We start from the raw sequence: 26,549 nt of genomic DNA on the forward strand, positions 1-26,549 counted from the left end.
TATTTTAGAACCGGGAAACGTTCAGCTTGTCCGCAGGAACTTGCTGGAGGCTCACACTCCAAACTCGATCATTTTGACGATTGACTGTTTGCTCCAAAACGAACATTTTCTCGCTCGAAAAAATGATCTCGTCCTCTGCGCGCCAACCGAGCAACGCCCGCGGCCGTTGTTACCTTTTGTCCTTTGTAGCTTTGGTAACCCCATGAACCACCTGTTTTTTGTACAGTGTTAGTTTTAAATCCTTGCGCAGAAGCATGCGGATTGATTCTCGATTCATTTTAAGGCTCCTGGCTAGCTTCCGTGCAGATTGGGCGGGATTCCGGCTAATCCGGTCTCGAATAATATTTATCAGTCTTGGAGTTCTCACAGACCTTGGTCGTCCAGATCGTGCCTTGTCCTCGGTGCCTCCAGTCTCTAGGTACCGATTTATGGTCCGGTACACAAATTTCCGGTTGATTCCGAGCGGTTTTAGATGTTTGAAGTTTGAATATGTGTCCGGGTTTGAACCCTCTCACATATTCAGCGATAACAGCTGCTGTTAACTCTGCCATAGCTCACAACTCAATGTAAACAAACTGCACAGAAACGAAACTCTGCCACTTTGGGCAGCGTCATTTGACATATAGATGGCACCAGAGAGATGCAACGTGTAGGCTACAGGCGACCCCAAAAAAGTGTGACCGGATTTTGTCACCCTGTAAAATACAAATACAAATACAAATAAGTGCTTGCTGATTAATAAACCTGTAAGGATTCCCCTCTCGCTTTCCCCTTTCCATCTTCCACTATTTGAAGGAGAAATGCATTTTTTATAAAGTTACGATAATTTAGAATCCGGGCATTTTATTTCGGTGATAGATACATTACCAGAGTTTGGATAAGCAATATTTTGGCAGCGTTGTGTTTGTCATGAAAAGGACTACAATGCAAGTTTTTTTTTCTGATTTTTAAATTTACGAGTTATTGAGATATTTACGATGCAAGACATGGTAGAAATTCATTGTCGATTTGAAAACTCACGAACTGTTGTATTTTTTCTGGATTTTTTTTGGACAAAATGGTTGTGTAAGGAGACTCTCTAGAAAGCTCACGTGAAAGCTTTTGCTTACAAATTCACCAAATGTGATTTTAAAATTCAACCAAATATCGATGCCCGGAATTTCGAACCATGATCTCATATTTTCAACGCTGAATGTTTCTAAAGCTTCTGATGTCTCTGGCTTTTGGTGTCGCGACTATCTCAATTTCAACAATGACCTTTTAGTTGGAGCTCTTTACAATTGCGATTGGCATAATTTTATGTCGATTGATGACCCCGATCAATTGCTACACATATTGAACTACAATTTAAAATTTCTACACGAACATTTTTTCCCACTGAAATTCAAACGGATTCGTAAAAATTCTTGGTTTAACAATGAAATTCAACTAGCGATGATCGAACGAGATTTGGCGTATAAAAACTGGCTTCGTCATAAAATTGATGAAAAGAGAAATATTTTTAAAAGGTTTCGCAATCGAGTTACTTTTTTGGTCCGTAGCACTAAGACCATTTTTGATAGAAAGCGGCTAAATTTTGATCTGCCACCCCGGCAACTGTGGAAAAATGTTCGAAGTCTTGGTATTTCCAAAATGCAAAACAACCCAGTGAACATGGATTTCAATGTCGATGCAGTTAATAATTACTTTGTTTCCAATTTTTCGTCCGGTTTAAGCAGTTTTGAAAACTATTTTGTAAATAATGGAAGTTTTAACTTTAATGAAGTTCTTGGCCATGAAATCGTAAATGCTGTTTACTCCATTAAATCAAATGCCATGGGTTTTGATGAACTGCCAATCAAAATTATTCAAATTTTACTTCCGTATATTCTACCTTTGATTTCACATTTGTTCAACTGCATTATTCGGACCTCAAAATTTCCTAGAGAGTGGAAACTAACAAAAATTATTCCCATTCCGAAAAAATCCAAATCGAAATCTCAGATTTAAGACCCATCAGCATATTAAGCTCAATGTCAAAAGTTTTCGAAAAACTTATTAAACAACAAATTTGCAATTATACGAAGAACGTCAATTTGATTCATGAATTTCAATCCGGATTCAGAGAAAATCATAGTACCGAGACAGCTTTAATCAAAGTACATGATGATATCGCTAGAGCAGTGGACCAGAAAGGAATTGCTATTCTTCTGCTGATTGATTTTGCTAAAGCTTTTGATAGAGTTTCTCATAAAAAGCTTTGTTTAAAACTTACGTCTATGTATAGTTTCTCTAAACCTGCAGCTGATCTAATAAAATCTTATCTTACAGAAAGAAGTCAGTCGGTTCAAATTCAAGATCAGTTTTCTCTATTTAAACCCATTTTGTCAGGTGTTCCACAAGGCTCCGTTCTTGGGCCTATATTGTTCTCGTTATTTATTAATGATCTTCCTGCAGTGCTCGACTTTTGTTCAATTCATATTTTTGCCGATGATGTGCAATTGTACCTTTGCATCGATGGGCATTACAATCAATACGAAGTTGCTCATAAAATAAATAATGACTTAGCTAAACTTGTGCACTGGTCAACAGAAAATCTGCTCTCGATAAATCCCAGTAAAACTAAAGCATCATATTTATCTAGATTCAAAACTCAACTACCATACCCTGATTTGTACGTTAATGCTGAAAAAATATGCTTTGTAGATAAAGCGAACAATTTAGGTCTTTTTTTTCCAAAGTGACTTAAATTGGAACCTGCCAACTAACTCCCAATGTTCAAAAATTTATTTTTGTCTAAAACAGCTCAGAGTTTCAACAGTTCATCTAGACATTCCAACTAAGATTAGACTCTTCAAGACATACTTATTGCCTCATTTTTTCTATTGTGATTTCATTTATTTTAATGCTAAATCAACATGCTTGAATAAATTTAATGTAGCCTTCAATGCTTGTGTGAGATATGTTTTTAATTTGTCCAGGTTTTCCAGAGTTTCACATCTACATGAAAAATTAATCGGGTGCCACTTTTCGAACCTTCTTCTTTACAGATCCTTAGTCTCGATTCACAAGATATTGACAGTTAATAAACCTCCATACCTTCGTACCATGTTGATACCATTAAGAAGCACACGCACTGCAAACTTACTTATTCCTTATCACAGTTCGTCATATTATAGTAATTCTTTCCTAGTAAGAGGCATTGTAAACTGGAATTCACTACCTGAAGAATTAAAACAGATTAACTCGAAAAGTATCTTTAAAAGAGATTTACTGGCATGGCTTGGAGAGGGGCAATAGAACTAAAGCAATATTTGCAGACTACGGAGCATAGTTAGTGAGATAGGCGCAATTTAAATGAACACCTCAGAAACAAATATGAATTCTTTTTTACCTACCATTTGTAACGAATTAAAAGATGTAAATCTTATGTTGCATTAATAAACCACAACTAAAAACTAAAAAAAAAAACTAAAAAAAACTAAATATACTTAGCCGACATTTACTACAGTCGTTTTCTCCATACAACGCAAAGGCGGCAGCACCAGCATCCTCTAGCGGACGAAATGGAAGCAATAATTCGAATGTAGGTTTGTAGGTGTAGGTGTAACATAATTTGAAAAATTGAGTTCTCACTATTTTAAGTTGATTTTTTAAATAATGAGAACATAATTTTCAAATTATGTTGAAACTAAACCTCGCAATCCGGATAGTACGCTTTCACCTAAAGCATAGAAACATCGACCATTCGAATCCCTGAAGAAGATGTTAAACGACACCGAAACGTTGGAGTAAAAATGAATATTGTTCGTTTCTAGGAAATGTGACTGATTTGCCGGAAAAAAAAACATTTGCAAATAATTCTTACTTCTAAACTTTAATTCGAATAAATAATAAACTCTTGTTAAAAATTATTGTTTGTCTGAAGATGAAAACTGAAGAATGAATAATTGCATCGCACTTTAAACCGATTTTCTAGGCTACGTTAAGGCCGCCATACATTACACAAATGCGTGTGCGAATTCAATGGTTCAACGACGACTGTTTGATTCTATGCTCGCCCACACACTATACAAACATATTTCGCAAACGATTGCTGCAAAAGAAACGCCGTCTACCCCGCCTGGGGCTGAGTAAATAGCTTGAAATTTGTACAGGCACATAGGGTTGTATGCACAGCGACAGAATAACCTCGAATTTCATCGCATTTGTACAAAATTGGTGAAATCTATTAGCCTGAGTCAATTTGTGGTCATTATAGAATTTCTCAAACCCTGGGGTTTAAAAAGCTTCGCGTTGGTTCAAAACTTATCCATGGTTTTTTGCAGATTTTTTACGTTATAAAGGTGTTTATTGGGGGCATGTGTTCTGGCATTGAAAAACAATAAATTTAGTTGACATCACTGCTGGGTGCTAAGCGAGGTATTTCATTTCATGATAACTTCGCTAGGACAAACAGTGACGTCAATTGATTTTTTTTTGTTTTTCAATGCTAAAAGTTATACCCATATTAAACAGCTAATAACTTTTTTGCCTAACAAGATACGAAGTTATAGTTTTCGACAAAGTTGTTCAGCGGAAAATTTCCTCATGAGAATTTCAATTTGGTACAACAACAATAAGCAGGCTCGGTTCCACAGAAGAAACAAAAATGATGTTAGTTTTTAAGAACAAAATATTAAATTTTCCCATACAAACCTCAAAGTTCGAATTTACTCATGTAAACGTTACTTAAAAATTCTGTAAATAATCATGGATCAGTTTTGAACCAAAAGGAAGCTATTTGGGCTCCTGGGTTTGAGAAATTCAAAGATGATCCCAAATCGACTCAGTCTACTGTACAATGCGCTCGCGAAACGCTTCTTGTTGAGACGGCATTTTGAGCAAAACTGGGTAAAAATAAACAAAACAAAAAAAAACTGGTGAAAAGAGGAGAAGAACAGTTAAGAAATATACACTCTCATTTTTCTCTGAGGTCGTTTATGTTTGAGTATTGGGGCATCGAAAAAATTCCAAAATTTTAGTTGCCACCCGTTTGTTCTTCAGATATAAGGTGCAAGATCTGAAGTTCGTAACTAAAATAAACGTTAGTTCTTTGAGTATTAACATTAATATACTATGACCTAGTGCCCTAAACACACCGAAATGCATCACATCGACAGGATGGAACCGAAACTGAGTGCTCGTGAAGCCAGCACTAGGATCAGGGATGTCATCGATTCGAATAAAAGCGTTTAATGTTAAAAAAAAGGAATATGTTTTATTTTTGAAAAGGAACTTGTTGAAGCTTATTTACACTGATGGACATAAGTATTCGACATTTTTAGTGTTGAAGTTTTCGTTGTTTTAGCATATTCCCTCCTTGTTATGGAAGAAGAATGTAATGCTTTTTGATAGAGAACATTTTACAGAATACATACATTCACATAAAAAAGAAAACTTACAAACTATTTAGAGCCACTTAAAATTTAAATAAATGAGAGGAGATAGCTTAAGTCGAATATTTTTTTCCATTAGTGTACATATTTTACTCGATAAAATAATACAGTTCCTGATCCAATCTTTGAGCTCCAGCCAGAGGAGTGAGCCCTTTATGATTTTTTATACTGCTATCTGCACCATTTCGCATCAGAACTTCAACCACCTTCCACATTCTCATAGCTACAGCAAGGTGCAAAGCAGTGTTTCCGTCATCGTCACAAGCATTGACCGGGGCACCGTAATCAATCAGTAGTCTAACTGTATCTACGGCGTTTGGTTCCAGAGCACTGGATGAATTGATATAATCAAGTAAGACATTTTCTAGAGAAACTCCTTTTTCCAATAGCTTTCTTAAAATACCTGTCCTATCTGTTAGGAACTCAAAAAACAATACTCTGACAGGCGTAAAGCCTCTGCTGGATACATAATGATAGTTAAGATTATAATCGAATTCCAAAAATTTTTTCACGAAGTATTCCATTCCCTTGAAACAAGTTTGGTAAAACGCACGACTAGCTTTTTCTGGGAAACGTTCAAATAGTGAATCGAACAGTAGTTTGGTTGTGTTTGGAAACTCTTCTAAAAGTCCTTGATATACATCGTACTGATCAGGGTCACGCTCAGGATCACATGTATCGATCATAATGACAAGAAATTTGTGTGCATGATCCTTGAAAACAGGTGTTTCGTGCAATAAATTATACAAAGCACCTACCATGTATGTATTTTGGTTTTTCAGGTGTCTTTCCAGTGCTGTTTCATCATTTTTACTGACCGTGTCTAAGCTGGCACCGTGATTCTGAACGATATCCAAAAGGGAACTACTGGTGATAAAAAATATTACCGATTCACCAACGTTGGTGAGTTGAGATACATTTGCCCCATAATCAATTACCTTCTCAATTAATTCACAATAACATTCCTGATACATTCGTTGATTGCTAATTTTATGGAGCACTGAATATCCTTCAGCGTTTGTACTTCTCACAAGGTCTTTTCCAGCTGGATGTCGCTCAAGAATCAATTCAAGCATTTCAACATTTCTTACGTAGTGGATTGCATGATTGCCGAAGTTATCCAAAGCATCGAAATCACAACCTTCTTCGAGTAATCGGATCAGAAAATCTTTATCGTTCTTCTGTACGGCCAAATGTAAGAGCGATTCTCCTTTGATGCCCCTCACATCATATAACTGCCCGATTTCTCCTGGTATTTCAATGTCCGAATCATGGCATTGTATATCGTAGTCTATAAACGAGTGGTCCAAATCTGTAAGAAGTTTTTATTTTAATTCAGGCATGCAGAACAACAACAGTTAACTAGTTAGTACTTACCATCAGCACATCTGTATCGATAAATTTCCTCATTTCTAAGTTTTTTGAAGTCTTCTTCAAATTCGGAGAAATATCTTTTTATTATGTTTGTTTGCTGATGCAATTTGTTTTCATAATACCTACATTTGAGTATAACACTTTTAAGCTCATCTAAATCTTTTTTGAGGAATGTAGAATGGTGATTCAAAATAAACTGAATTTGTCCATGTTGATCACTGCCGATAGCTCTATCTAATACTCTCCATGCTTCATCAGTTTCGAAGTACTGCTTTACACGTGGATAACATTCATACATCTCTTTCAAAAATTCGAAATACTCTTTTTCCACAAGTAAATGAAGTATCGTTGCTGTTTCATACATGTTTAGTCCCAACAAATCAGGATTAAGACGGATTCCATTCCAGCAGTATTCCAAGGCACATTGACATTCAATTAGACTCTTAATATTAAAAACATAACCCAACCGATAGGACAGATCAAGTTTATAATCGGAAATCCATTGTTCAACCAACTTACGGTACTTGGAAATCGGTAAATAGGTCCACGTTGAATCTTTGAATCGAAATATTTTGTTGAATGCATCGATTTCTGTCTCGTTGAAATACTTTTGCCGATAGGCAAGCATTTTTTCCAAACAATATTTCATCATAAGCGTTTTCTTCATATGCATCGCTACTTCTACAGCGTTTTCTTGACAAAAACTTCTAGCTGAGCAATCGAAATGGTCGAAATGTTCTGTCAATAGCCATTCAACAGTGTCTACACGATTGTTTCTTACAGCAGCCAATAGAGGATTGTGATACGGAACAGATAGTTCGATGCCTATCTCGTAGAGTCTCTGGATCAATTCGATGTTTCCGCATTCTGCAGCGACCTCGATGATTGTTTCCGATTGATTTTCGTACAATGAATAATTCCAGGAAAGAAATCCGTTGGGAATCAGAGAAGTGACAATACGGAGTGCTTCCAACCGATTGCTTTCATTTGGATGAAGCACTGAAACTCGTTCACCATCTATGGGATGTTGAAGAAGAACCAAAATCGCCTCATTCAAACCGGATTGCGGAACACATTCTCTTTCAAAATTCTTTGCAATACTACATTGTTCTTCGGTTGAAGCTACAAGAATGGTTTTCCTAAACCATATATTATCGTTGCTATCGATGTCATATTTTTGAACTAGATATTCACGAACTGTATCAAAATCGGCCAGGTACATGTTTAACACATTTTCAATTCTCGATTTGTTTCTTCTTTTGATCGCTCGATGTAGCTCGGTTCCCCCATATCTGGGTTCGTAGATATTTTTCAATGTAACATCCGCTTTAGGTGGCTTCTCATCTTCACACACGTCGAATAACGAAGGATGGAAAGGATAAAGTCCACTATCAGGATCACCGCTTTCCACTTCCATTCTTGCTCACAATCACTTTGTAGCGTGCGATATTATTCTAATATGACAGGAGGCACAAGCAGCATAACCTTTATATATTACGCACGCGAGAAAATTAATCACATGCGGCTTCGCAAAAGGCAAACCGCCGCGATGCAATGAATTCTAGGAAACCTCTTGGCAAGAAGAGATATAGGGGAAAGTCGGGTACGGACTGAAATTGTTCTCAGACCAGTCAACAATGGCAAAAATGCAAAAAAAAAACTAATTACATATTATGAAAACTTATTGAAGTGTTTTACGATGACGTAACGAAATTGAGAACTTTTTTTTATTATTTTGTGTATAAAAGTTAAGATAGTGTTGTCGCGATTTGTTTTCTCAACGTTGTTTTTTTCCGTTTGCGTGTTTTTGTAAAGAGGAAATTTATTGATTAAGACAAATCATCGATTCCAGTATAAAATAAGAAATCGTAGATCGCACAGGAGAATGCTGACAAGTACCGCTTTGTACTTTGATTATAGTTTATTCTAGACTTTTTGTATTTGCCCATAAATCCAGTGATTCCAGATGAGTCAAATCTGGCCGGAATGTCCAGATATTGTTTAAAGCTTCCCAAATTTTGCTCGGGTTTATTCAGATTATTTGCTAAATCAAATAAAAAACTCAAATTTCTCTTTAAAAATTTTTAGATTTTGTGTTAATAACGATTTCTCAAAAATTTCAAAATAAACGTAAATTTTGCCTTTTTTTTAATTATTTTTTCACAGAGGTGAACCAGCCTGTGGCTGAAAACCTCTTAAATAAAGACAAAAAAAAATATATATATATATTTTTTCAAAAATCGTCCTGAATGCCTGACCGTATGGATACGTGTGGTTGAAAGTATGGTATGCTTAAGGTTAAAGATCATCGTGTTTTTAACAACTATTTTGAAGATATCTTGCTCAAACTCGACCTTTATTAAATATCAAAAAAGCACTTTCGAATAGCTTGGCACCTGTTCCGACATGTTTTGTCTCAGATTTCACAGGAACGCAATCTCGTTGGTGATAAACGCCCTAGAAGCGACTAGTCATCTGATGTGCTTTCAGTTATTGATGACAATTTAAAAATCAGAAAGACCTCTACAAAAAAATATTGTGATACATCATTCGATAATATCATCTGGTTGAAAATAATCGACTAAAACATGAGGGGCGTTAAAATGGAAGAAATAGAAAGCATAAGTTTTTTTCATTAAAAACTCAAAAGAATATTCGACCGAATATTCGGCCGAATATTCGTTTGGCCGAATAGTTGAAAAGGTCAATATTCGGTATTCGGCCGTTCGCCGAATACCACTATTCGGTACATCTCTAGTCTTGATCATGTATGTTGCTATCTAGACGATCTGCTTATAACAGGTGCAAATTTTGACGAATGCCGTAATAAACTAATTCAAGTCTTGCAAATTTCATAAGTTCCTGTTTGGACAAACTTTCAAAGTTTTTACAGATCACAAACCACTTTTAGGCATATTTGGGAAAGAGGGCAAAATATCATTTGTGTGACAAGATTCCAGAGAAACGTAATGGAGCTCTCTATTTATGATTTCGTTATTGAATACAGATCTGCCTCTAAAATGGCTAATGCGGATTTCTGTAGCCGTTTCCCTTTGCAGCAAACTGTTCCCAGCCATTTGGATGGTGATAAACTTTCAAATGAATTTCCTCTGGATTTTACGACCATTTCGAAGGAAACGAAAATCGATGATTTCCTGGGAAAAGTTTGTCAATACGTAACCAATGGATGGCCGGGAAAAGTAGATTCAAGATTCCTAGATTTGTTTGCACAAAAAGATAAATTGGAGATGATGGATAGCCCAGTATTTCTCAATTGGGCGGAGCTCTGGCGTGTTGGGAGGGTTCTTGTCCTTGGGAACCACCTGCACGTTGTTGGCGGCGTACCACTCCATGGCCTTTTTACCGTAATGGCAAGATGCCAAATCCAGCCAAAACAGTACGGAACAACCGTGTTTCTTCAGGAAAGGCAGTAGACGTTTATTCAAATACTCTTTCATGTAAATTTCTTGGTTGACAGTCCCGGAAGCTATGAAAATGCTGCTTTTCAAGCCAAAGGTACAGATGGCTTGCCAAACCAGATATTTCTTCGCTAACTTTGACAGTTTCATGTGCTTGAAAATATCTGCTATCTTTCCCCTTCCTTTTGCCGTATAAAACTCCTGTCCCGGAAGCTGCTTGTAGTCGGCTTTGACGTAGATTTCATCGTCCATCATCGTCCATGTCAAACTTCGTCAGCACCGTCGTGTACAGCCTCCGGGATAGCGCTTTGGCCGTCGTATTTTGTTTATCATCGCGATTTGGAGTCACTACCTTCTTGTGAGTCGATAGTCCGGCTCGTTTTTTGGCTCGATGCACGGTTGTAGACGATACACCCAACTTATTTGCGGCATCTCGGAGAGAGAGAGGTTAGGGTTTCGCTTGAAACTACCGGCAACTCTCTTTGTCGTCTCAGCGGCATCCGATTTTCGATTTCCCCCAATCCAGACTTCCTGGCTGTCGACAAACGTTCCCCAAACACTTTAATTACATTTGTAACGGTTGATGTTTGCTCGTTTTGGGTTGCCTGATGCAATAGTTACGGATGGTGGGTCACCTTTCAACTCTCGGGAGTTTATTCAATTTCTTGAAAGGCAAGGAATAAAGGACCCCAAAAGTCCACCTTATAACCCAAATAGTAGTGGTCAGGCAGAGCATTTGATTAGGGTTATTAAGGATGTTCTAAAAAAGTTTTTACTTGACAATGAAACAAAAGTTTTAGATATTGACGATCGTTTGAATTTATTTTTATTAAACTATAGAAATAGTTGTACGGGAACTGAAGGATTGTTTTCTTCAGATAAAGTTCTCTCTTTTAAACCAAAAATGCTTTTGGATTTGATTAATCCAACTAAAACTTACCAACAACATTTGAAGTATAATTCTGAAAAATCTTATAATGAATTCCCCAGACTCCAGACCATTTTGACAAGCTAGTGGTAGGGGATAGACTTTATTATAAAAATAATAACCAGCATGACATCCTTAAATGGCTTGATGCAAAATTGCTTCGGGAAAATGACTGTAAATCAGCTACGGCATGCTAAAAAAAAATCAATTAGTGTTCAAGAAAGCTGATGTTAGAAGCTATTCGTTGCACATAAGGATATATTTTTTGAATTTTTCTAGAATTTTTTTTTTTTATGCGGCAGCTTTATGAGAAATCACATGGCCCTTTTGAGGCCAAAATTTCTCACCGCGGGGGAAAGCTGGGTAAATGAAATGGGTAGGATTTGGAGTAGACCGCAATACACCGGGCGAATTAGGAATGTGCCCACTTAAACTCCGGTTGCTCTCTGACAAGTCAGCGAGCGAGGGTATTTTATATCGGTTGTATGATGTGGAAATTTGTAACATTGTGGCAGGGAGCTACAAATAGTAGAACTTGTAGGGCTGAGGTTTGTCCTCACAGTGAGTAGTATTGTGTCATGTGAAGTGAGCAACAAATAGTAGCCTTTGTAGGGCTGTGGTTTGTTGTCACAATGAATAGTGTTGTGATGTGTGCAGTGAGCTACAAATAGTAGCCTTTGTAGGGCTGAGGTTTGTTGTCACAGTGAGTAGTATTGTGTCATGCGCAGTGAGCAACAAATAGTAGCCTTTGTAGGGCTGAGGTTTGTCGTCATAGTGAGTAGTATTTTGTCATGTGAAGTGAGCAACAAATAGTAGCCTTTGTAGGGCTGAGGTTTGTCGTCAGATTGAATAGTGTTCTGATGTATGAAGTGAGCTACAAATAGTAGCCTATGTAAGGCTAAGGTTTGTCGTCACAGTGAGTAGTATTGTGTCATGTGGAGTGAGCAACAAGAAGTAGCCTTTGTAGGGCTGAGGTTTGTTGTCACAGTGAGTAGTATTATGTTGTGTGACGTGAGCAACAAATTTCAGCCTTTGTGGGTCTGATGTTTGTTGTCAAGGTATATAGTGTTTTGTGTAAAATAGCCCATCTCAATTCCCGGTCAAACAACCATTACTGGTCGGACCTCTCACCGAATGGATGAACGTTGGTTTAAAGCCCTGGGGCCAACACCTTAATACCCGGGTTCACTTCCGGTGTTAGTGATCGGGTGGTGCTCCCAAGTATCGAAAAACTATGATATAATCACTGTAGAGAGATGATACTTGGGCGTCAAGGCATATACCCAATTATATCCAAGTGATATAATTGAGCCTTCATCCATGTCCAGGGATTTTTTGAATTTTTCTATTTTTTGAATTTTTCTAGAATTATGTCCACAAATCATGAAAAAAAAAATTAGTGTACAAACCGAACTTTTCAAAATGTTTAAATCACATCAGATAAATTTTGGGAAAAAAGGATAGAAAAATTGACGTTATTTGGCACATTCTCGCATTTTTTGAGTGCCAAAATACGAAACACAGAATTTTTGACGAATTTTTAAAGGTAGCTGTTTTCGAACTTTTTGTCAATTTCTAATTTCTCAGATTTTCTAGCACTTAAATCAAGTTTGCACTGGATTTTGAGTCAAGATTTGTATTCACCAGAAAGCCAATTTCATACCGATTCTAGTGGTGCGATACTTGACAAAAATATGATAAATATTGGTTTTAGTCAGGAATGTCAAATTGACACTCCAGCGACTGTAACGAGTAAAAATTTCTGGGAAGGATGAAGGTTAACAACTTTGTTCAGGACTGCAAAACGATTTGACACATGCTTTACGAAATATCGTCAAATTCCGATAGTTCGCAGAATTGGGAAGAAATTTTTTCTCAGCATTCATCAGGAAAATTTGATCATTTTATCAAATCTTCGGAAACCTTTGTAACGTTCTATAATTTTGCCAAAAAAATGCGGAAATTTATTTCATGAATTTTTATACCATGAATATGTATCTAAAAAAAGAGCTGATAGAAAAAAATTGCATATTGTGAATCAGGGACCCCAAATTATTGAAAATTAGTTCTTTAGCTCTGTACACCTTCGGAAAATGTGAGTTTTGTTGCTTTGTATAATACCCGTTTAGAAAGTAATCGAATAATTAAATAAGAATAAAAAATTCAAATTATTGAAACAATTAAAATATCCATCTTACCAGCCCGGTTCATTTTAATCGGCTTTCCCCTATACACAGCTAAAGAGTTGGTGTAGTTCATTTAATATATGTACATGCACGCGGGTGCATGGGTTCACGTCGCGACGCGTAGTGCATGAGTCACGACACGACGCCGCTAACGATCATTCAAACCATTCAAACTAGCGAGTCTATAGTGTTTTCTCAGTAAATAAAAAGATAGATGGACTTTCACTTGTTGTGAGATAGTGGGTTGCAATTTTGTTTAATTGTGCTAGAACTAGGTTCAAGATTATCTCATTTTTATGTTATTGCGAGATAATCCTTTAAAATAATTAGGATTTTGTGAGCGATTATCAAGACTTTGAGAAACAAAATAAATTTTTTAGTTTGTTGTTGTTCATCCATATCAACCCAACTGAGGGGTGGTGGAAATAAACAATTCATGTTAAATTTCTTTGGCAGGCGGCAGAAGATGCTGATAAGCGTGATATGAGGCTTACTGTACGTTATCCAAAGGTTTGTTAATTTTTCACATTCTTCATCATTCGTTAACTTTCGCAATCTTATAATGAAAACTTCCCATATGGAAGAACTTAAAATAAAGCAAATATAAGAAAAATACATTTCAAAGATTGAGCATGTTTTTATATTCGCAATTGCGCTGCAAATGTAACATGTTTTTTCATGAATTTATCGGAGAGCAAATAGATTCGCGAATAATTTGTTTTCAGGTGCAGGTCAACAAATGCAGAAACTAATTCAGCTTTTTCTGAACCCTCATTTCAGGTACATCAGTGAGACGTTTCACATCATGGCTGAAACTTGTTATTTTCCAGTGATTCGTAAGAAGTATAGTCCCGATTCGTACCGCAACGAGCCGTTACACCTCGCGGCCGCCGAAGGAAATCTGGAACTAGTTGCTGATGCCATATCGAATGGTTCGAATATCTACCGGCAAGTTGGTGCCGGAGAAACCATGCTACACGTTGCAATTGCCAACAAACAGTGGGACATCGCGAAGGCACTTTTGACTCAATTTAAAGAAGATTTCCAAAAGGTGGGACAACATGTCATAAGTAAATCCTCTGAACTGGCAAAAGATAAATTTTGGCTGCGTAAATTCGTATACGTTTCAGTTGGAGAGGATCAGTACCAACGAGTTATCAAATTACAGACAGAAAATGGGATCACCGAATACGATGTCACTAAAATTCACTTAGTCTTGGTTCTAGATGCTGAAGCTGATTGTCGTGTTGTGCCTATTCATCAAACGGAAACAAACGCTCAACAGGTAGAAAGTTTGTTAAAGGTTCTAAAACCAAACGGATATCTTTCATGGAACTGCAGCGGGGAAAGAGGGGAATGCGACACTTTGTTGCAGCTGGCAGCCTATATTGGCGATCCTAACTTAGTTCGAAACTTGATCGATAGTGGAGCTAATCCATCGGAAGCCGGTAGGATGGGCTTGACTCCTTTGATGGAAGCTTGTCATACCTTGAATATGACCATCGTGAAAGTCCTGTTAGAAGAGTACGAAAGTATCGTTGATCCGACGATGCTTGACAAAGTCAATCAATCTGCTCTCCTCCATGTTCTTCAACGCGACGATGCTGAGGCGTTTGACTATGTGTTGGAGAAAACAATAAAGTACAGGACCAACAAACTTGGTGAAACTGAAAGTGAAGCCTTCAATAAAACATTTTACTTAACAGATCCACGTTTTCCCGAAGTATCTGTGTGGGCGCTTACTAGTTCCAAATCTTGTGCCTTCATTGAACAGTATCTAGAACGCTATGGCTACGATTTGTCCGTTAGATCTGGTACTAGGCAGATGCTTATGGAACTTATCATACGGCACACTGCAAAAGGCTTCTACCAAAAAGAGATCCGACAAAACCCAGATCTTCTAGATGCGACCGCCCAAGGAGAACAATTCAATGTGCTCCACTGCCTTTTCACCAGCAACGAACTGGAATTCATCCAAGAATTGTACACTACCATGGCTGGCAAATGCTTAACCGCTTTTGAGAATGCAGGAGCGATCGAATGCGTAACAGGCATTCTTTCTGGATGCAGAGTTGAGGAGTTAAAGTTTTTACTGCTACATCACAAAGAATTCTTACGATCTATTGTGGACCAGATCGTGGATGGATTCTTCGACGAAGAAATCATACCAAAAGATATGTTTGACGAACCGATTCAGCTTTTGGTCGAACATTTCCCCGAAGTAGAATCCAGCGTTTTGGAGCTCATCAGTAAAATTACCGAGCAGGAAATGCTAGCCGAATTGGAAGCCGATGCTAGGTACCAGTACGACGTTGCTTTAACCAAGCGAATGATGTATTTAGATTGAATTACTTAACAATAACATTAACGTTTAAGTGCAATAATGGGTATTATTAAATAATAAAAATTGTGCGGAGCTATTAAAAAAATTATTTCATTATCTAGTTCCTAAAGCACTGTTATCACTGTCCAATCAGTTATCAGCTAAAAAACCCACCGTTACCGAAAATCACACATTAAAATACTGCTGCGAGTGAACGAAAGCGTTCATCGGATAAAAAAATAAAACAAAACCAAACACCTTTCAGCTGTGAGTTCAGTTTTCGTCTAAAATGTCCCTGAACTTTTTCCAAACTATTCTGAGTAAAATTAGTTCCGGAGTGTTGAAATGTGGCCGGCATCTACCTGTCGGCGACCGAAATATCTACAAACCTCTTCTTCTTCTTCTTCTTCTTCTTTTACCAACATAGCCAAAACGTGTAAGCATCCTGGAAAATGAAAAGACTTGCGTCCTTCATTTTTCTTTTCGACGTTATCTCTGTTACATAAAACATGCATTGCAGAGATAACTACGGCCAGGCCAACCATGTGGTAATTACCGCAAAAGATTCTGGAGCAAGGGGAGGAATAAAGCGTGGAGTTCCCTACCAAACGCTTCATATGGATGACTTAAATGCCTACAGCATAATTTTAAAATAGCTACACTAATCTAATGCCAATGTATATTAGGAAAATAACGTTTAATATAATAAAAAAGGTTAGATCTCACCAAATAAGTCTTGAAAGTTTTCGACTAGAAACCTTTTCCTCTAGTCCGGAGCAGCTGACTTTAAAATTCCTTCCGAACTCCCCCAACCAGGATTCAGCAGGCCGAAACAAAATACGAAGCACTCCGGGAACAACCACCAGTCACTTAATCTATCATTTTCCACTGTTCAATTTTAAAATTTCTAGTTTTATTGTAATTTAATTAAAAAAATTTATGAACGAAAACAAAAACGCGTGCGATGCCCAAAAATCATGGCTTACTCCCGAAATATCTACAAACCTCTGGACGAAGAAACCAAGCTGCATCGAGTGATAAAGAACGGGAACAAAGAGCAAATTGTTCGGATTCTACGCCTTTACCGGGCAGATTTCGAGCGTGTACGTGATTACTTAGTCCGAAGGTACCAGTGGGATTCAAGTGATAACACATGGCTCAAAAAGACGATATTAGTGGCATCAACCGAAGAACAATGCGCCATGGTGAAAGATTTTGAAATAAAGCGTAATTCCGACGCTGACACTAAAAACGGAATTTTGGTGCTGCTGCAACATCCTATAGGCAACGACCATGCAGCGATATTGCAACCTTCCACCAGATCCCGGATGGTTTTAATACGCCTAATCGAATTATTGATACCAAACGGATTTCTTAGCTGGAATTATTCAAGCATCGATAGAAAATCGAAAACTTTTGTAGAGGCAGCTCTGGAAAGCGGAGATATTGATCTGGTCGAGAGATTATTGGAACTGAGCGCCGACCTAGAACTGCCTGGTCACAACCCGCTGATAGCAGCTCTTTCGAAAAAAGATGTTGCCAAATGGTTATTGACAGAGCATTTCGATCATTTTGATTGCAGTAAAGGAAATCATTCCATGGCCAGTCCTTTGCTGTCTGTGATATGGATGCGAGATCCGGAGATGATGGAATTTTGCTTGGAGAAGATGCTCACTTACCGGAAAAAGTATTTCAGTGAAACGGACACCCAAGCGTTCAACATTCTATTCAAACTTGAACTGCAGGGATTTGGAAATTTGGCGGAAAAAGTTCTCCAGATGATAGCCGGAAATAATGAGTGCCGCCAGATTATAGAGCGCTGGATCGTAGAATACCAATACAACATGTCTCACCGATGGTCTGATTTTAGCTTTCAAAGACTTCTTCTGGAAAATTTCAACGGTGCAGAAGAATACTACTTGAACAGGATACGTTTAACCCCCGAGATTTTGAATGATCTCGAATTCGGATGTATTCCTTTTGTCCACACCCTTCTGGAGAAAGGATATGTCAGCTTCCTGGAGAAAATCTACTTTCTTCACCCGACTGTGAAAGAATATTTCGAAACCGAAAACGCCTGGAGTCTTCTTGATAGCGCAATTCGCAACGGCCAGCGTGAGCAACTGAAATTTATGATGGATAATCATTCCGCGTTTTTAAGATCGAATCAAGAAAAACTTCGAAACAACGTAATTCTCTGCAACTATCGCCTGAAAAGTTACTACGAACAACATGGAAATTGGATGATAGAATTTTTCCCAGAACTCCGGGACGAAATAGAGGAAAGGAGGACCAAGCGGCGAAAGTTTCGAAAGATTGGTAATGGTAAGTTCTGAGTACTTATTATCCGATTGAAGAGATTAACTTAATTCGTTTGGATTGTGTAGTTAATCTTCCTTCCGGGTTAAAAGAAAAAGTTGCAATTAGTCGGTTAGGGTCCTTATGACCCGAGTTACTATTCAGGCTATATCATCAAGATTGTATACCGATTGGCATAAAGTCATTTGGCATAAAGCCGTTTGGCATAACGCCGTTTGGCATAAAAGTCGTTTGGCATAAAGTCGTTTGGCATAATGGCCGTTTGGCATAATGGTCGTTTGGCATAATGGTCATTTGGCATAATGGCCATTTGGCATAATGGCTGTTTGGCATAAAATGATGGATAAAAATTTCGCTCACGCTTCGCGTTCGAACTAAAATAGGGAATTGGGGATTGTCCCTAGCTTTGGGTAAACCTAGAAACACGGGGCCTCCCTAGGGCTTTGAATAAACCTAGAAAGGCATGGCCGTTCTAAAATGATGGATCAAAATTTCGAGGAAGCCTTCTCACGCTTCGCGTTCGAACTAAAATGAAGTATGGTCCTTACGCTTCGCGTTGCGGACCGGGCTAGGGGATTGTCCCTAGCTTTGGGTAAACCTAGAAACACGGGACCTTCCTAGGGATTTGATTAAACCTAGAAAATCGGTAAATTGAAAAAAAACTTATGTATTTTAATGTTTAGCAACATTTTATGTTACCTTATAAATTTTTATATTTTTATGCCAAACGGCCATTATGCCAAACGGACATTATGCCAAATGACCATTATGCCAAACGTCCATTATGACAAACGGCCATTATGCCAAACGACTTTATGCCAAACGACGTTATGCCAAACGGCTTTATGCCAAATGACTTTAGGCCAAACGGCGTAGGACCATCATCAAAACTACTGAATCATAAAAAAATGACGTTACAAATTGAGGCGCTTAGGATCAGAGGGGTGCAAGTGCCGAAATGATGATTTCGAGAAAACGGGCCTCAAAGTTTTTTTTCTAAATCAAAATTATCGAATCAATTTTTCTACTAAATTTTCGATGGAGTGTGTCTCATGAGGTCTAAAATGAACGATTCTGAAAGAAAAACCAAAGTTTTTGCGATATTTATGTTAAAACGGCGAACTACTTTTATTGATATTTTTCACTTGCACCCTTCTGATCCCAAGAATGACACTTGCACCCCTCTGACTCCAAACAATATGATTGTATGAACTTGTATGGAACGAGTATTTTCAGTACGATACTAGATGTTTTGTTTTTGTTCACACATTTAATTTTCTGCGTTTTCGGGCTTCAAATTTCTATGCAACTTATAATGAACGAGGTTTGCATGCACTTTGCCACCGTTGTCTAGCGTGTTGAACAGTTGGGAAGGAGACATCATGCACAGTGAACGTGTAATCGTCCGGCAAACCATGTCTGCAGGCCAGTTTTGCTTCTTGATCAGCCCATTCATTCATCTGGATTCCTCGATGTGATGGTACCCAAAGAAAATGGATTTCAGAACCTTGTTGTTGAGCCACTGTAGTCATCTTTTTAATATCGTACCATGCAACGGGGTTCGATGGACTCATTTTGTTGTTTTGAAGGCTAGAAAGACAACTCATACTATCAGTGATAATCACATATTTACCTGCTGGTAGATCAGAGATGATAGAAACTGCCTTCCTGATAGCAAGCAGTTCCGCCGTGTAGACACTCATTGTGGAAGGGAGTTTGATACTGCATGTTGGAGCACCAAAATTGTTGACGACTGCATAACCAGTGCCTAGTAGATCCTTGGAACCGTCTGTTGCTATAATAGAACTTTCTGAGTATTTTTCCTCTAACAAAGTGTCTATTAAAGCAGCGGTAGAAGCTTCTTGTGATCGTAAGTCCATCACCGAAAGATCGATAGAAAGCACTGTTTTCCGTACATCCGGTTTGTACAAAAAACAGGGCAGTTGTTCCAGCGTGTTTTGCAGAGGAAAAAAATCGTTGACGTGGTGGAGAGCTCGTTGCAAACCGGTGGTGAAGGATCTTGTTTCCAAATTTGGATTTACAAACTGCTGGTGCCATGTGTTCAAACAAGCTCTTCTGTTAACGAACCGCAGCGCCGATGAATCTCTTCTTATGCTTAGAGGACATAAACCAGCTAAGACATCTAGCGATCCTGTATGAGTAGTTTTGGTTGACCCTAAACATACACGGATACATGCCCACTGAATTCTGTCCAGCATTAGACCATCCTTATAATTCAGTTGTGTCATAAATATTGAACCATACTCAATGATCGACCGAATACATGCTTTATATATGTGTATCATTGTCGAAGGGTGGGCTCCCCAATATTGGCCGGCAATACTGCGAAGGAAATTGAGATACGGTGCTGTGCGTTTTTTGATCTGTAGAATATGATGTGACCAGGAGAGATTTGTCGATAGATTCATTCCCAAAAGTTTTATAGAATTAACGAATTCTACAGGTTCGCCATGAATTATTATATCCGGTACATGTTCAGTTTGTCGTTTCGAAATAAGGAGGCACTTACTCTTAGTTTGAGAAATTTCAAACCCAAGAAGCGTTAAACCGTGAACCAATGTGTCGATCCCTGATTGAAGTGCTCGGCAGCTATTATTTAAATTATTTCCTCTGACAGCAAGCGTTGTATCATCGGCGTAGTTTATTTTAATAACATCATCTGGTAAATCACGCAGAAGTCTTGTCAAAACGACGTTGAAGCAGATAGGGCTGAGGGGTGAACCTTGCGGGAGGCCTTTCCAGGTAGTCCTTTCTATCAAACCAGAATTCCCAGTGATTGACAAAATTCGTTCTTCAAAAAGTTTGTAGATACTTTGAGTTAAGCATTCAGGAGTCCCTAGTGCTCTCAATTCTTGAACAAGTATTTCAATTTCAACATCGTCGTAGGCACTTTTGATGTCAACAGTGCACACGACAACGTGTTGTTGCATGTTCAGAGCTTTTGATGACTCTTCTATGAGTGGAAGCAACGCGTCCATAGTGCCTTTGTTTTTCCTGAAACCACAAATTTCATTAGGAAACAAGTTGTTGCTTTCAATGAACCATTCTAATTTTTCCTTAACCATCATCTCGTAGATTTTGCGGAAGCATGATGCTAATGCTATTGGGCGAACACTGGACACTGTAGGTAAATCGTGATTCGGTTTAGGAATGGCTACTATTTTGAAAACCTTCCAGGTGGGAGGAATCGTTCCATTGGAGAAGATATCACTGTAAATTCTGGCTAAACATCGAATAGCGACTAAGGGGAGATTTTTGATAACAGAGTAGGGTATCATATCCAATCCTGGCGCCGAGTCTTTACCGGTTTTCATCACCGATTCAATATCACAAACATTGAATGACAGATTGCTGGAATGATCATCACATTCGCATTGTGAAAAGATCAATCCTGGGCTTTTCGCTGATTGAGGGGCTATTTTGTCCAACATCATATTTAGAGTTTTGTCATCAACAGTTCGATTCGCGGATGAGGTACCATTTTTAAACTTTTTGGCGAGCTTCCACAATGTTTGTAATGTTGTTGTATTGTCGAAACTGTTGCAGAAAGACTGCCATGATTCGGATTTTTTCTTTCTTACCAAATTTCGAAACAATCTTTCCTTGATTGCATAGTGATCATATGCATCAGCGGACAGAGTTCTTTTCCAGACGCGAAAAGCTCTGCGGGTTGCATCCTTAGCAGCAGTCAACTCTTCATCCCAATATGGTTGAGGGCATTTGTGCAGATGAGTTCTACGTTTTGGAACCGGAGTCGAAAACTCTAAAGCAGACCAAATTTTACGAAAGAAAGTGTCGAAGGATTGGGTGTCGTGAGTATCAGCTAAAGATTCTTCTATTTTATCAGAAAACTTCTGCCAATCGGTTTTTTTTAAATTCAAATTCGCATTGCGGAGTTCTATCGGTGTAGAATCGGTACCAAAGATGATTGGAAAGTGATCACTGCCATTCGGGGATTCCAAAACGTTCCAATCACAATCCAAACTAAAATCAGATGAAACCAGTGTGATATCGATTGCGCTCCACGACCGGTTTACATCGAATCTAGTTGGACTTCCGTTATTTAGGACGACGAGGCCAAAGGCCGTTTCTGCCATAGTATCCTTACCAGCGTTACAAGTCATCCATGGTTCCATCAACTGCAACTCGATAGGAGAGAAATAGTTATTTTGTCAAAACTCATAAGCAACCATTCACGGTTACCTGCACATTTGTTTAGGAATAGGATAATCCCCAGTGATGTTTGCAACTGTGGCGCGATAAACGCAGACCCTGATCACTTCCTGTTTGCTTGTTCGAACTTCAGTGCGAAAAGAAATGCTCTATGGAGGATTCTTGTGAACAAAGGCGTTGTTCCTGATACACAAATTTTGTTGAAGAAACGTGATATTGAAATTTATAAAACAGTAGCAAAATTTTTCGTAGAATGTAAAATAGATTTGTAATTTTCTCTGCTTCCAATACCCACTTGGCCAGCTATGTAACAGAGGTTAAGCCAAATAGATGTAGGAAATAAAAAAAAAAAAAAAAAAAATGAACGAGGTTTGCAAGTTCCATTATCCTAATTCCCAGAATTTGTTGAAATCTTTCAATCTCTCTTTTTCCTTAATGGATACACAAGAATACCTGCATATGTGTTCATTCATTGAAATTAACTGTTTAGCTGGTCGCTTTTTCCGGTAGAACCAACGTACGCTTCCTCTTTTTTCGCAAGATGAGTTTCCAGACTGCCTGATTTCGTTGGCGTTTTTGGGGTCTTGATGAATGGCCAGTTGACTCTCCAGGAATGGACTCATTCTCGCTAGCAACTGCAGCAGCAGCAACTTCTGATTCTTCAGAAGAACCGTGGATGTTTAATTTTTCTATTTTTGGTCTAATTATACCAGGCCTCTCTCCTACACAGTTATGTAAATATTCCTTAAAATCCTTAATGGAACTTTTTATAAACTACCTGTCGCAACGACCCATCTGAACTTTTCGAAGTTCCATTTTGTTCCGTGGGATAGTATGTGACATCATGATCAGGGCCTGTCGAAAACTCTGAATCCTCTGAGCTTTCATCCGAGAGATTTTTCTTAGATATATTTGCCAAAAAATTATTGTTAAGTGCGTTTTGTGTTTGCCTTTTATCCCTATTAGCATTGGCTAAATTTGCCATAAAAAAAATATTTTAGAATTTTTTTGTATACATAACAATGAGATTTTCATGCCGACGAAGTTACACCTGAATCTATTTTCATCACTTCTTTATCTGAGGACTTTGGATTATCCTGGTCAGAACCAGTAGAAAATCCTAGTAGGAGCTAGATGATGTTGTTTTCAACTAACAAAAATGTATACGTTCTAATGAAATTTGCCTAAAAGTATAATCCTTTGGTGACAGAAGGGTGCAAGTGCACTTGCACCCTTCTGACACCAAACGAAACACGATTTTCATTGACACGTTTTTTTATAAATAGCTTAAAAATATCGAATTAATTTTTCTTTTGACCTGTGTCTTCTACAGAATGTTAATCTATACTTTAACTATCAATTCTTTTGGAGTGTAGCGCAAGTTAAAAAAAAGGCTTTTTGCTCATTTTCATTATGTATCATTTCTTTTATAAAAAAAAAACAGTCCGTTAAGTATTTTTCAATTTAATCCATTTTTTAAATTATTGTCATTTTAACATTTTTGCGTTATGTTGGCTCGGTCAATTCCAGCTGTTCTGAGAATTTAGTTGTATAAAATTTTTTAAATAAAATTTCACTTACCTGAGCCCTTACGAGGACTCTGCTGCAGACCTCGCTTCGATTTCACTCACGCGTTTACGCGAAGAAAGGAAAAGGAATCGAATAGACCGCAGAACACACCTTTTTTTCTTCTTTTTAACATTCCACTAAACGCAAATCACTAAGAAGTATGGCATATTTTTATGAGCTCCAGATCAAAACCTTCCGGCTTTTGCACATTTTATTTTAACACACCTCAAAAGGTTAAAAATAATTCAAATTATGGTTAGGAACATACTTTCAAGGCTTTCAAGCATTAACCAAAACTTGGTTTATTTCATCTAAGCGTATAGTAGTTGCATTTTGATCCGTCGCATCTCTGGCGGCGCTGCTGCTCGTCATTCATTTTCTTCAAAAGTGAGACATCTTGGAAAAAACTAGCTTTGTCGCTCGAACTTCCCCCTTGCAAAAATTCACTTTTTTAATCATTTTTCTCAGCCATCACATTATTTTTCTATGCTAAAACCACAGATGAACTAAAACTCATTTCAACGCAAACCACTTTGTCATCATTCGATCGATCGTCGCATCGTAGAGGCGGAAACTTATCGGGACAATTTTTCGATAAGAGACGAATGAACTTAACTGTTAACTATCACTCAAGCTTTTAATTTTCACTTATTCTACGAAGTTTAAAATTGAAATCCGGCCGAAAAACTCAAAAAACGATCGACGCGCAAGAAATTTCGTTAACGAAAAATATCAAAATTGAAAATATGGGGTACGTTCAAGAAGTATCATTAGCCATGATGGAGTACGTTCATAAAGTACAGCACAGTAAATAGAGATGGGCGATTTTTTTTAACTTTTCCAAAGCACTTAACAATTTCAACGTTCTGTACTCGCAAGTTTCATTTTTAAAAGCCTTTTATAAAATCTTTTCAGAATTATTGGACTCCTTTAGTGATCTTGGAGTGGAATGCCAAGATTCACACATTGAACTTCCCGAGGAAAAGCGACTGGACGAAATAACGGGAGCTAATGGAGAAACACTTTTTCATCTGGCGGTTCAAAAAAATGACCAACCCCTTTTCCATCGTTTGCTACAGGAAGGATGCGATTTTGATTCCTTGGACGATGAGGGTTGCCATCCGGTGCACTATGTACAACATGCCGACATGCTCGATTTGATCGTAGAAAGTCATCCATCCGGCAAGGCTTTGATCAATTTGACCAATCATGAGGGATACACTGTGCTGCACAAAATTTGTGAACTGACAAGGCATGAAGAAGCTCAATGTTTGTTGGTTCAAAGAGCAATAGACTACGGCGCAGACGTTAATCAGCAAACCAAGGCCGGGGACTCAGCTTTATTTTTCATTTACACCCTCAAAGAGCTAGAAATTCTTCAGAAGCACAATGCCAGTTTAGAAATAGTAAATAATTTGGGTGAAACGATTCTCGAAAGGCATTTGAAATACCCCAGAATCGATTTGGTGAATGCTATTTATCATCAAGTCCACGAAACGCAGTTTTTCCGGAATCATGCTCACAAAATTTTACCGCTTATGTACAGTCAGAGCCTTCATCCTGGCCAATACGATAAGCTATTGCAAATGTACCCCGAAGCAGCTAAACTTTTGTTCGATTCACTTTACCAGTTTTCTCGGGACGACGCAAGCAAATTGTTTGCGGAAGCGTGCAACAAATTCTACGACTACGTCGTTCGAAAATTCCTCGAGTACGATTATGATTTGAATTACAACTACCAACACAACAACAAATATACTCCGCTCTACGGGCTGCTTCAACTTTTCTTCGGTGATACTACCGAGCAAGTGAAATTACTGTTGAAGAAAGGAGTTGATTTAGAAATACGATGCGGTGATCTGGGCAGGAGTGCGTTGATAACACTCGCTGATCGATACGTGCTAGCCCAGCACTATGGATGCGGTGTGGAGCTATTCCGCTTGTTGGTGGAGTATGGTGCCCAGGTTAATGCCGTCGATAACGATGGCAACACTGCCATGCACGTGGCCGTAGCCAACGGTCATTGGACGTTGGTCGAAGAACTGATACAGCATGGTGCCAATATGGACCTTAGAAATCGAGCTAATCAAAAACCAATGTGTGGTAGAGTAGAGTTGTATCAATAAAATTCGAATTGCAAATAAAAACAGAAAACAAGTTAAAGATAGACTCAAGATTTAGTTAGGGTATAAATGAAATTTTATCCAAGAAATTACGCTGGTTGGTTAATTTTTGAGTAAGTATGATGATGTAGAATGTAGCTCAAATTGAAAGAGTATAGTTAATCGTGTAATCGTAAAGCTTCGTAAACTCCTTGGGGTGACGCCGTTTAACGGCCTTTTATCCATAAACGGTTTTGTATTAAGTTTAACGTGTGAGAGAAAAAGAGAGGTAAGATACATCTCTTTCACGTTTGTAGGAAATGTTCATCAGACAATCAGTTTGGTAGAATAGTTCATGGAGATAGGATGCTCCGCTCCAGCTTCTCCTGGAATTTCCTGCGACGGTTACGACATGGCGCAGTCGGTAGCAATAAAATTGCTCCGAATAGGTAAGAGATTTTCGAAAGGCTACAAGAAAAACAGGCAAAGGATTTGAAACATGATGAGAGCAAAGTGGAAGAAATAAGATGTAACAGAAGAAAACGTTCGGAAAAATATGGTGAAAAATGGTGGATTCAAAAAAAAAAAAATTGCCAAAAAAATAAATGAACAAAAATTTAAAGGAAAATATTAGCAAAAAAATATATGATGCACTTAAAAAAAATAGAAGATGTGATAAAAGGAAATGCATAATGGTGAAAAAAAATAAATGGTCAAA

At 38.0% G+C, this 26,549-nt stretch overlaps 2 protein-coding genes across 4 annotated transcripts; one reads left to right on the top strand and one right to left on the bottom strand.

The window, feature by feature from the left end:
- Positions 1-5,265: 5,265 nt before the first annotated feature.
- On the bottom strand, positions 5,266-8,316 carry LOC129751316 (uncharacterized). 2 transcript variants are annotated; one of them, XM_055746748.1, is made up of 3 exons: positions 6,795-8,316; positions 6,356-6,729; positions 6,154-6,284 (listed from the first exon to the last, which is right to left on the bottom strand). In XM_055746748.1, exons 1-3 carry the CDS (start codon positions 8,206-8,208, stop codon positions 6,282-6,284), a joined length of 1,791 nt encoding a protein of 596 aa, XP_055602723.1. In that variant the 5' UTR covers positions 8,209-8,316; the 3' UTR covers positions 6,154-6,281. The 2 variants fall into 2 exon arrangements, with proteins under 2 accessions (XP_055602722.1, XP_055602723.1); XM_055746747.1 differs by having other exon boundaries at positions 5,266-6,729; positions 6,795-8,310.
- Positions 8,317-13,488: 5,172 nt separating this feature from the next.
- On the top strand, positions 13,489-15,737 carry LOC129754990 (uncharacterized). Of its 2 annotated transcripts, XM_055751273.1 has the most exons (3): positions 13,489-13,563; positions 13,781-13,834; positions 14,105-15,737. In XM_055751273.1, exon 3 carries the CDS (start codon positions 14,130-14,132, stop codon positions 15,669-15,671), a length of 1,542 nt encoding a protein of 513 aa, XP_055607248.1. In that variant the 5' UTR covers positions 13,489-13,563; positions 13,781-13,834; positions 14,105-14,129; the 3' UTR covers positions 15,672-15,737. The 2 variants fall into 2 exon arrangements, with proteins under 2 accessions (XP_055607248.1, XP_055607249.1); XM_055751274.1 differs by having other exon boundaries at positions 13,519-13,819.
- Positions 15,738-26,549: the final 10,812 nt, after the last annotated feature.

Source organism: Uranotaenia lowii, chromosome 3 (genome assembly GCF_029784155.1).
Source record: "Uranotaenia lowii strain MFRU-FL chromosome 3, ASM2978415v1, whole genome shotgun sequence".
NCBI lineage: Eukaryota > Metazoa > Arthropoda > Insecta > Diptera > Culicidae > Uranotaenia > Uranotaenia lowii.